General features: G+C 32.7%; 1 protein-coding gene across 1 annotated transcript; it reads left to right on the forward strand.

Annotated features, from left to right (window-relative positions):
- Positions 1–1,769: 1,769 nt before the first annotated feature.
- LOC140045355 (synaptic vesicle 2-related protein-like) lies at positions 1,770–12,680 on the forward strand. The gene is made up of 15 exons (XM_072090211.1): positions 1,770–1,881; positions 3,277–3,469; positions 4,055–4,140; positions 4,486–4,656; positions 5,050–5,174; positions 6,228–6,291; positions 6,985–7,110; positions 7,280–7,411; positions 7,675–7,748; positions 7,844–7,926; positions 8,246–8,350; positions 9,111–9,222; positions 9,528–9,609; positions 9,844–10,047; positions 10,731–12,680. The coding sequence occupies exons 2-15, from the start codon at positions 3,286–3,288 to the stop codon at positions 10,791–10,793; spliced, it is 1,611 nt and encodes a 536-aa protein (XP_071946312.1). The 5' UTR covers positions 1,770–1,881; positions 3,277–3,285; the 3' UTR covers positions 10,794–12,680.
- The last annotated feature ends 146 nt before the right edge of the window (positions 12,681–12,826 follow it).

The raw sequence follows: 12,826 nt of genomic DNA on the forward strand, positions 1-12,826 counted from the left end.
GAGTGGGAGAGAAACCGAAGTTTGAAGATAGCTCCATGAAAGAACGTACACGCCATTAACGTTTAGTTTATACATTACACACAACTTCCACACACTATCACCCTATCAATCCAGACATTCATTAAATCAAACTTAATTAATCTTATTTAGTGTTTAAACTGTAATGGTGGTTTACTTTACGGTATTTACGTTAATATTACGTAACACGGTTGTTGTATTGTACGTTAGTTATTAATGTTATATTGTGGTGATATTTTATTAACTGCTGTTACGTTAGTGGTTAGGCCTATTGTAAATTAAATTTGTGTATGTATGTTACATTAGTAGTTATGATGTTAGTGGTTAATATCACATTAACGGTTTATATTACGTTACTGATTAAATATAAACGTCTTACTTTAGATCGACGACTTTTCTTCGTTAAATCCTCTCCCACTTCTCGTCAAAATCACCCACAATTCGATATTTAGAAACCTATATTGTCCCGCGAAATGTTGATATATATATTTTTTATTATTCTCATGAAGATAGTGTATGCAATTAAATTAGATTAACATTTTGAAGGTTATTATTTTAGACAAACATTTAGACGTTAAAAGGCATAATCTAACTAAAACCTATAGGCCTATTAGCGCTCGCGCTAAACCTATATTTAAACGTTACGTGTGACACGCTCTTTAGAGTCGAACACTATACCATACTTATTACCCAATAATATTACAATGTATACCCTACTCCAATACATACAATCTGCTCATTCAAATCAGGCATTAGCCAATAAAACAGCGTTTTCCATTGTAATAAATTACCATTCCTTAACATAAGTATCATAGTATCTACATGAATATTATAGAATAAGATGTTTAGATTTAAGAAACCATGTATAATTAAAATAAGAACAATCAGTAACATTCTAAAGTGCTATTAATAGAAACTGTAATCCAATAGAATAAGAAGTATAAATAATGATCTAGAAGGATAGGAACATGTATATAAAGGGATGTAAATCTATTGTAAGGTTGGATATTCGATTGTAAAAGTTATTGTGAAGCTGTTGTTTAAAGTGCTTACTGGATTGTTGAAAGTTGAAGTTGATTGAAATTAAAGCTTTGTTTTTGAGTTATTTTACAACTTTGTGGACAACAAATTGTATCCTATTACAAACAAAAACTTTACTATTATATGGACTGTTTTGATAATAATTCAATGATTAGGAGGCCTATCTGACGGCGAATTACAATAATATAATATGGGTCTAGATTGACAGTCAAATGAGACTTGGCCTAGACAGCCAAAATAATGTTTTGATTATTTGACAGTAAATTATCATAATAGGTTGACAGCAAGAACAAATTCATTATTTATTGATCAAGATTTTACAGATTACCGTCTACATATGCATCTATTATAATACTGTATTACAGCAAATGTTTTCAACGACTCTCTTCTCCCAAACGGCTGGGGTTTGTAATTTGAGCATGACCCGTCCTAGTTTACAAAATCTCAAACATGTCAGCCTCTAGAACTATAACTTGCCGCTTGATATAGCTTCTGAATGAGTAGTCCTCTGTGGATGTAGCTGGCTAAAGCAGCAGCAACGTAAAAAAACTTAGAATAGGCATGGTGGTAGTAACATTCAAAAATGCCAATTTGGTACCTGACGAATGTTGAAGAGAAACAACCGCGACAACCAAACCCAATCAACCGGAAAGAAGATAACAAGAGGGCGCTATACATAAATATAAAACAAAACATTTATTTTATAAACATGACGAACATGACACGAAGGAATAGACACATATGTCGGTTTAAATCAAGCAAAATACGATGGTAAAATAGTAATATTTCTACAAATGTATAGGTGTACTTAACAACATTTATGTAAGTATTTTGACTATCTGATTTCTAGTTTTCCTCAACTCTCTGGTACTAGTATCCTTTCAGACCAGCAGTGAGTTCGGAGTCCCGAAGTTGCTAATTAACGGGTGCAGGTCAAGTCGGCCCCAAACCGTCTCAGCCAAAGTCAAGTCGGCCCACGTCAAGTCGGCCCCAAGTCAACTCGGCCTCAAGTCAACTCGGCCTCAAGTCAACTCGGCCTCACGTCAACTCGGCCAAAAACTAATCCGTCAACTCGGCCACAATAAAGTATGGATGATGGAACGCAAAAAGTGCTTAATATTATTACGATTCTTACTATCCACGTTTTTAAAAAAATGAAGAAATAAAAAATATAATATCATATAAAAAAATGAACTCATTGCCGATATGAATAGAAGTACCCGGGTGTTACAAAAAAACACGTACAGGTACCGTATTTTAGGAAATCGAAGACGGAGGCCTACGTTCCACCATTTGGCCATAAAAAAAATGATCGTACATCGTTTTTGTGCATTATTTGCGTTTTTAAAAAAGGGGAATCCCCCGGTCAGCGAAAACACGTAGCAGTTGTAGATATCGAAAAAGCTGGCAAACGCGCAGGGAGGCTCAGCTACGAAATTTTATTAAACGTAAATAATTAAAGGAAAGTTGGTGAAATCATTCCTATTTTTTTTGCTAAATATATTATTGTCTAAATAATAATATTCATTAAAAAAGTCAGAATTATTCATAGTTAAAAAAGAAGAAATATTATTGTATCAATCCCTTCATTTGCACTTTTTGCGTTCCATACTTTAACGGGGCCGAGTTGACCGATTATTTTTTGGCCGAGTTGACGTGAGGCCGAGTTGACTTGAGGCCGAGTTGACTTGAGGCCGACTTGACTTGGGGCCGACTTGACTTGGGGCCGACTTGACTTTGGCCGAGACGGTTTAGGGCCGACTTGGATCGAAACCTAATTAACAACTCCATGATCAGACTGAATATAAACTGGTTAAAATAAAATTCATCCATTTTACTTATTTTTAAAGGGTAGTTCCGGGTTTAAATTTTTTAATTGTTTTTTATGAAATATTATACAATTTAATAATAATAATAGGAAATTATGTAAATTCTTAGGGAAAAAGTATATAAAAAATCATTAAAAAAATCTTGTATTTTTATTTTAGGATGATTTTTAAAAAAACGGGTAATTTTACAATACTCCTTTGGCTTTACCGCTGATAAGTGGGGTTATTTATCAATGTTGTTGGAAAGGTTTATTTCATAAAACAATATACAATAAATTTATACTCGTAAAGTTATTCTTAAAAAGTGAAATTTGTGAAAAAAAACTATCCTCGTTTTTAATTGATCATGTTACAATATTATTAATATTAAAATATTATTACTATTCAGTTTGACAGTATGGCATGGAAAGCATTTCATAATGATGAAATTGATGTTGATATTAATTATAAACCATTAAATCAGATAGAAGAAGAAGAGATTATTGAATTACATCAACTCCACGATGATAGTACAGCAGAGATGTTTGATAGACAATCTGATGATAATGATGTCAAAAGCAAGTTACTTGAGGATTTACAAGGTTATTATGAATTCTTAATTGTCACAATATTAATTAATTAATTCTTAATTGTCACAATATACTTCCTAACTTCATATCTGTATGAACAGTATGGAAGAAAAACATGTCTTCTTTCAAATGCTGTGTATACAATTAACTAGTGAAAAAATGGGCATAATGTGATTCATAATTAAAGAACTATATGTGATTTGTATGTATCTTTGCGATTAAAGGACATTTTTTTATTAATTAATCATATGTCGAGCAGCATTTTTTGTAAGAAATACTTCTTGTTAAACCTTTTTTATGAATTATGTTATAAACCAATAAAGTTATTGTAGAAACGGGGTATAACCGATTCTGCTAGAGAAAAACTAAAGTAAGGCATCATCCGCAGCCATAACAACAATTATTGGTTAATTTGTGGCTGTGAAAACATGGGCAAAGATGCTCCCAGCCTAAATGTAGGCCTCTCTAGTATTTATAAAGAGATCCTATGATTTTCTATAAAATCTGGCCATTAGTCTCAGCCACCAATCTCAGCCATCAGTCTTGATAACATGGTGAACTTTGATAATTATGTGTAATTCATTTTATTTCTTATAGAGACGTTTACAGTAGACGAGGCCATCAATCACATAGGGTTTGGTCCTTTTCAGATACTGATAATGGCACTTATTGGGATGTGCACTGTAAGTACCACATTTTACGATTGTTTCAGGGTCAAACATGTGCCTCAAGAGGTCACCATCAACGTGCCTTCTTCAATACAAAGGTTGACTACCATATCTCTCCATATGATTCTGTTGCTCTAGTTCTGTGTAAAGCTCTGTCTACACTATCAAACTAGTTAGACAAAAAAGTGTGATGTGCCCAACTATGGTAGTGATATATCCAAATATGGTAGTGATCCAAATATGGTGGTAGTGATATGACATCATCATGTTCATATTATGGGCACTAGTGTAGAGAGAGCTTTTGAATGTTTAAACTCTTGGAAGTCACTAACCACAACATTTGCTTCTCCATTTATTTAGATGGCTGATGCTATGGAAGTCATGATGTTGAGTATAATCGCTCCTGAACTGCGTTGCATTTGGAAACTGCCACGATGGCAGGAAGCCCTCATCACCACGGTTGTGTTTGTCGGGCAGTTTTTTGGTGCAGCAATTTGGGGAAAATTTTGCGATAAATTTGGACGGAAAACAGTAAGCATAATCTAGTGTAAATATAATATGTAGTGAGTACGTGTTGTGTTGAAGTTGTGAAATGACCTGTCCTTGAGTTTGCATTGATCGAGTGAGAAAAAAGCTTTAAATAGCATCACCTTCAAAGTCAGTTTGCCCTCACAAATTCTGATCAATTTAAAGGAAAATTTATACAGACGAGTGATAACGGTTAGCGGAAAGCCATGCCTCAAGAGAGCTTGTCCCACATATCTCTCCTGAGTGGAAACGCCCGTCCGCTCGCTTTGTGTGTAAATAGTCACGAATAAGCTACTGGAAATTCTATATTTTTATTACCATTACTGCCCGTCTGTGTGAATTGGCCTTTAAGGTGTTTGCATACAGTGGCTACGATTTCTTTTGTTTATCTTGTAGGGTTTGGTAGCCTGTTCTGTATGGCTTCTTTACTATGGCTTTCTGAGTTCTATATCCCCCACATACGTCTGGTTCTTATGTATGAGAATGCTAGCAGGTTTTGGTGTGGTTGGAGGAAATCAAGGGTAAGTATGGTTTTATTTATATACTCTAGCTTTGATTCCTGTCTGGGGACACATCTTTAGATACCAATATATATGCTTTTGTGGGGGCAACCCACTTTTATTGCAATGATAAACAATATGGTGAAGGTTACAGTATATATGTCTATCTATCTATTTATCAATGAATATTTAAGTGATATTACACAGACAGAGGTTAAAAGATTATATAAAATATTTTGATATTGTGTTGAAATCTAGATAAAACAAACATGTATACAGAGAAAATTTATATTACAGAGCTAAAACGATATAAAGATTGATATTCAGTATTAAAAAGAGATTTGATATAATATAAATATATATGATAAAATGGTATATTGCATTATAAGATTATGTTTTGTTTGAATACTTTTATAAAATTGTATAGTTTTACATTTTGAACATAATATTGCTTTTATTATTTATATGATAAAATATCAAACTAATAAATATTGCAAAGCTAAACCCAAACCGAAGTATGGGGATACGCCCTCGTCGCTAGCCAGGTTTATTTTAATAGTTCTAGTTTAAATCCTGGCTAGAAATAATATTGTAATAATAAACCATTTACACTGCTCCATTCTCCAGCACTTTGAAGCTCCCATATTAAAGCTTGCGGGAACATTATTCACAGGAGCTCGAATGAAAAAGGCATCTGCCTATCCTGAAATAAGTATAAGCTGGTTCCAACAACAACAATAGCATATGTTGTCCTTTATTACTTGACTTTTGTATACATAATAGCAACAATACAGTATCAACGTTAAAATATTTACATAACAAAACTACTTTATAATCCAAAAAGATCATTGCGTTTAACATTTTATTTTATTCTTATCTAAATAAAAGATTATAAAAATACTCTAATATATAGTAGAAAATGTCTTTTGGGGACTTCTATGTTCCGGAGACACCTACTATTAATAAAACATATTAAGGGGACAAAGGTGTAATGGGGGTTCTTCTGTATAAAGGTTTGACTAATAACTCATCTTCATTAATTATAAACTTATTTTGTCTGATATCTCTTTACAGAAATACATTAGTTTCTGAATTTGTACCGTCAAAAGTTAGAGGAAAATGTCTTGCAGTAATGGGGGTATGAGTAACTTGTGACTTTGTATCTGTCCATGCCTTATCTAAATTATCAACTATTTTTTAAGACAAGACTCTATTGCTCCTGTCACATAAATTGAACTCTATTTCCTGCAATGTTCCGCTGTTTAAAAAATCCTTAATCCTCTCCAATTATAATATGTAGTATTAAGCCAAACCGTAATAAATCTAGAGAGCAGTAGATAGACACATACAGGTAAATAACTTACTGTATAGGGATGTTTAATGAATTTCTTCGAAGCAAATTACTGAAAAAATGACAATGCTGTGGGTTTCAGTGACTGGATCTCAATGGAGATACAAAATAAAAAAATGACAATGCTGTGGGTATCAGTGACTGGATCTCAATGGAAATACAAAAAAAAAGCTTTTTCAAATTGTTTGACAACAAAAGTGTGATGTGTCCAAATATAGTAGTGATATGCCCAAATATGGTACTGATATGTCCATATATGGGCACATCAATTTTTTTTGTCACCTAAAGTTTGATAGTGTAGATAGAGCTTTTGAATGTTTAAACTCTTGAAAGTCACTCACCACCATTTGCTTCTCCAAAACCTAAATCAAAACGATAATGTAAAACAGCCAGAAAAGTTAGCAGAGCTTTCGGGCAACACTAGCCCTTCTAATATATATACATTTTTTTTATCATACACTAATTTGGAAATTGTTTTAGTCTTTTTTTGCAATTGGATCTATTGGAATAGCGCTGTTAGCCTTGGTTACCATGTCAACGCTAGGATGGAGATGGATGTTAGCTCTATCTGGTATTCCATTAGCAGGTTTTATTTGTCTGTCATGGGTAAATATTTCTTTCGGTTTATTTAAAATATAAAAAATATAAATATTCTCATCATTTAAATAGAGGAATAAATAAAATTTTGAATTGTATATTTATCTATAACTGATAAAGATGCCATAGTTAGCAGATGAGGTTTAGTAGGAATTTTCAACCAATTTTCTTCCTACAGTGGTTGCCAGAAAGTGCACGCTTTTGTATGCTATGTGGTAATGAAGCCGAGGCTTATAAGACACTGCAAAAGGTTGCCAGAATGAACAAGAAATCATTGCTACCTGGTCGCCTTAAGAAAATAGTTGTTGCAGTAAGTATGAGTTTTTAACAGAAAATAAAACAAAAAATCATCATTTTTACTATATGACTCTGTCTACACTATCAAATTAGTTTGACAAAATAAGTGTTATGTGCCCAAATATGGTAGTGATATTTCCAAATATGGTAGTGATATTTCCAAATACAGTATGGTAGTGATATGATATCATCATGTCCATATATGTGCACATTTTTTTGTCACATAAAGTTTGATAGTGTAGACAACTAGAGCGTTATTTTGCTTGTTTTTTCCAGGAACGTGGTAAATTCTCAGATATGTTTGAAACTAAAGAAATGACTGTAACATCGTTACTGCTATTTTATATTTGGTAAAGTTAATAATTTTGTATACATTTTAATATGTTTGAATCTAGTCTTTACATATTTTAAAATGATTTCAAATTTATTTAATCCATTTGAATAGGTTTACAGCTGCATTTGCATACTATGGAATCGTTTTATTATCAACAGAATTCCTTACACAAACTGTAGATAATACATGTACAAGTAAGTTAAATGACAACTGTATTTACCAGAATAAACGCCCGGTGCGTTTATTGTTCAGGAGGGTTTTTAGGGAGGGGGAGTTCATTCGGGGAAGCCATTTATTTTTTTTGGTAACATGATTGTAGAATCAAATAAATAACCCATAGTTATGATCAAATACAACACAATATCGAGAATAAAATACAGTAAAAAATGTAGATCATCAGATCAATCAATAAATTATACCGCAAATAGAAGTGTGGTTTAAAAAATATGTTATATAAAACAAGGGAGATGTAAATCTTCCTCATAAAACATCTCTTTTTGTTAATTTTCTTAGGTAAATCAGTTGGAAGTTTATCAGGAGAGTGTGGTTTTTGGTGTGAGAGAATGTCTACAGAAGATTATATAGACTTTATCAAAACAACATTTGCTGAATTTATAGGTAGTGTATAAAGAAACCATGACATGGATAAAGCTCTGTTTACACTATCAAACTAGTTTGACAAAAAAAGTGTGATGTGCCTGAATATGGTAGTGATGTACCCAAATATAGTATTGATATGACATCATCATGTACATTTAAGGGCAAATTTTTTAGTAGTGTAGACAGAGCTTAAAGGAAACATGGCATGGATGGAAAGACCGACCTCACAAACGAGTAATTCCACCATCAAAGGATAACTCTATTCAAATATCTTGACGATAAAATGTATCCTGATTCGAACCTGTTACCTCTCTTTTACAGGATAAGTGCCTCAACCAACAATAATCCTATAAAGCTCTGTCTACACTGTCAAACTTTATGTGACAAAAAAAGTATGATGTGCACAAATATGATAGTGATGTGCCCAAATATGGTAGTGATATGCCCCAATATGGTAGTGATATGCCCAAATATGGTAGTGATATGCCCCAATATGGTAGTGATATGCCCTAATATGGTAGTGATATGACATCATCATGTATTTCATTTTCATTTCATTTCATTTATTTCGTCTCACATATAACAAAAAATAACAAATAATAGAGAGAGACAGGATTCCCAAAAGCGAACTAAATCAAACTATCAAGTGGGTCTCCAAGACAGGCCTTAACAGGCAAACTCGTTTGTTTCTTTTAAAATGCTTCCAGTACCAATTACTGGAATATCATAGAGGTATTAAATATACAATAGATATCTGTATAACTGTGTTTTCTTTCAGGTATATTCTTTAACATAATTGTAGTAGATAGATTTGGACGCAAGCCTACGTTAGCATTAGTATGCATCCTGTTTGGTGGATTTACTTCTTTACAGCAATTTTGTTTATCAAGGTGTGTTCATTGAAATATCAAACACTAGTGGTTGTGCCAATTACTGTGTAGTGAGCTCTCTCCTAGTCATGGACATTTTGAATTGAATTTTTGTGAATAATTATCAAGTATGGAAAAAAAATACCTTATACGGCATTATAGTTTCATTCATGAAACAACCAAATATGGAAAATTAGTTAATTTTATTGGTCCATGAAATCCATTTCAATTCATTCTAACTGTAAACTGTACTGTAAAACGGTGTATACATATTTATAGCTACTGTATATTAACAAATAATTGTATCAAATATATGCCTTTTTCAGGAGTAGTATGGTTTTATTCTTATTTTGTGCAAGAGGTTCTGTGTCAGCCATGTTTAATATTCTCTATATTTATACGCCTGAGGTAAGATATTTACATATTTCAACAAGTTTTATTTTGTTTCATTTTATGTTTGCACTAATTAAATTTTGAAGTACCGTACTTTAAATTCTGTGTTTGACTGAATACTGAAATGCTTTATTTGTCCATTATCATAATAAAATAACAATAGAAATTCATCTTAAAGATTGGCAAATATTAGTACGATAAAAAACTGATAAATATATATTTATATTACTTTGTTCTCATTCCTTTTAGGTCTATCCAACGTCCATTCGTGGCCTGGCTCTAGGCACCTGTAGTACATTTGCTAGGATAGGTGCTATAGTGACTCCATTCACCGCCCAGGTTTTAATGGAGGTATCACCTAGCCTCGCCATAGCGATCTATGCTGGAAGCGCATTCCTCGCAAGTATATGCGCTCTCCTTCTACCCATTGAAACCAAAGGACGCTCCCTAAAGGTAATAAATTACAACAAAAGCTCAGAAAATTTAGGAAGTACTCGAAAGTATAAAGGCCAATTTACACAGACGAGTTGTAACGGTAATATAAATATAGAATCTATGTTATTCTTTATGACCGTTTACACACAAAGCGGAGCGGACGGGCGGTTTACGCTCAGGACAGATACAGATTCTATGTGGGACAAACTACGCAATTTTCCGCTTACCTTTACCGCTCGTCTGTGTTTGTTTGTTTTATCTTTATACTGGGTGACCTCTTCAGTCAAAGACTGATCTCCCAGAGGGCCCAGTTGGTGATCAGTGGCTGTGATGTACTAATACACCGGGGTAACCCCCTACTCGTCTCGAAAGATGTACTAGGTTCTTTAAAGTGCACACGAGCAAGTTGTGTACACTGGACCTACGGTTTATAGTCCTTATCCGAGAAGACTCGTTCTACCACCAGAACCATGAAGTGAGTGAGCCTCGAACCCCTGCCGATGTTATGGCTACGTGATTACGGTTCCACTGTCTTAACCGCTCGGCCACTCACTCACTAAATTGGCCTTAGGTGAAATTAGAATTACTTATGACTACCCTCTGTTTTATAAAAATCAAACTATGATATTTATTTTGCAAGAAAGCCATACAAACTAAATTCACTATGTCTTACATATTCTATTTTTATGTGTTTTTTTCAGAATAAAATAGATATAATCGCTGAGATGGACAGCGAACAAGAAGATTCTGAAGATGAGTTATGATTGGTGGACTCGAATCATATCAATTAAATAATAAAATCTTCCATCATCTTTTTGACAATGTTCGTGAAAAAATTCTTTTGCATCATTGATATTATTTGTGATGAAAATTATCATTATTTTTTGTTTCAATAATAATGTCTTTCAATAGGTAGCTTAATATTTATTTAGTTATGTTAAAAACATCACTAATCACTATGCCAATATTATAGGTGCCAATCAATTCACAGAGATGCTAGGTGCTTTACAATGTTCAGTGTATAAAACCTCTATTAAGGGGACACCTCCAGGACACAACAAAGTTGTATGAAATATGTATCTGGATGTGTTCATTTTTCTACATCAATTAAATTATATTTAATCTTGCCTTTGGTATTTTGTACACAGGTAGTAAGTTTGTACATACTGATATTTATATTTAAAATATTAATGCTTTCCATGCACAGTACTACATATTGCCAATATATATTTATTTTATAAGAAGGGTTATAGATTGTTTAATATTTAGTAACATAATCTATATTTCTACGGTAGTTGGTTTTTACACATTTAGTGATATTTATTATTAAAATATTAACTTTTTTCCTAAAAATAAAGATATTTTAAAGGTACAATACTACATTTATTGCCTATATTGTAAAGTTTGTTAAATATTTAATAATTAACTCTCTCTAACTGTAACTGTAACTTATTAAATATTTAATAATTAACTCTACAAAGTTCAGTGTTAAAACCCGGGATAAAACCTCTATTAAGAGGACATCTTCGGGACCCAACAAAGTGTTTGCAGGATATGAAATATGTATCTGGATGTGCTTTTTCATTTTTCTACATAAATTAAATTATATTTAATCTTGCATTTAGTATTTTTTACACAGGTAGTAAGTTTGTACATAATTTAATGATATTTATATTTAAAATATTAAGTTTTTTTATGAACACAGTACAGTACTACATATTGTTTATATACTGTTTAAGAATATACTGTTTAAGAAGGGTTACACAGATTGTTTAATATTTAGTAACATAATCTATATTTCTACGGTAGTTGGTTTTTACACATTTAGTGATATTTATTATTAAAATATTAACTTTTTTCCTAAAAATAAAGATATTTTAAAGGTACAGTACTACATTTATTGCCTATATTGTAAAGATTGTTAAATAACTCTCTCTAACTGTTAACATATATATGTGTTGGTTGGTTTGTCCATATTTGTATTAACTTTTAACTTTTTCCCCCCCAAATTGTTTAATATTATTACGGTATTATTTTTATATTTTATCTTCATATTGTTTTCTACTCAGGGCAGGGTAATATATTTGTACATAGTGAAAAGAAATTCTATTAGTCTATGAAATGTTATTCAGTCTTTGAATTAAAGTACTATAAACAAGAATACTGTTATTGTTTGTTAAGGTTTGCATGGCGAAATAAAATGTTGATATAGTTTGCGGTACACCACGTACGTATATATAGTTCTGAAAAGAACTGTTGAGTTTCTCAACGTTTCGATCAATATACTTCAGGAGGATGTCGAGGAACTCAACAGTTCGTTTCAGAACTATAAATATGTGGCGTACCGCAAACTTGATAGCAACAAGAACTGTTACTGTGATAGATAATAGTATCCTGGACTTGTATAGCATCTACTGTGTCGCAAGGCCTTTAAGTGGTATACATACATACAGCAATAAATGTGGATCAGTCATCCCAGACTTGGCTGCTTCCCTACTCTACTAAGGTCACAAAAAACTAGTTGGCATTGAGATGGTTAAAAAGAGCAAAATCTCTCAGTGATGGTGAAGAGAGCTGCTATTAAATCTGACATTTCCTGTGTGTCAATTGGATCGTTTTGAACAAATTTGGTAGCAACCTCACCTGATTGGTGATAGGTACTATACTGTATGAGAGGCATAAAGTAAAAAGACAAAATATAAATCAAGAAAGGGCGAATTGGGCGTTTAGCCTTTTTCGACATATGCACTGCTCAGGGGCCCCCGCTGGGTTTAGCCAATGAGTGCTCATAGCCTTT

The sequence above is a fragment of the Antedon mediterranea genome, chromosome 3 (assembly GCF_964355755.1).
Source record: "Antedon mediterranea chromosome 3, ecAntMedi1.1, whole genome shotgun sequence".
Lineage (NCBI taxonomy): Eukaryota > Metazoa > Echinodermata > Crinoidea > Comatulida > Antedonidae > Antedon > Antedon mediterranea.

Bases quoted from the DNA above. Each gene is read 5' to 3' on its own strand.
- LOC140045355 (XM_072090211.1), top strand. From the start codon at position 3,286: ATGGCATGGAAAGCATTTCATAATGATGAAATTGATGTTGATATTAAT. The intron at 4,141-4,485 runs GTAAGTACCACA...CCATTTATTTAG, and splicing joins CACTTATTGGGATGTGCACT to ATGGCTGATGCTATGGAAGT. The intron at 6,292-6,984 runs GTATGAGTAACT...AAATTGTTTTAG, and splicing joins AATGTCTTGCAGTAATGGGG to TCTTTTTTTGCAATTGGATC.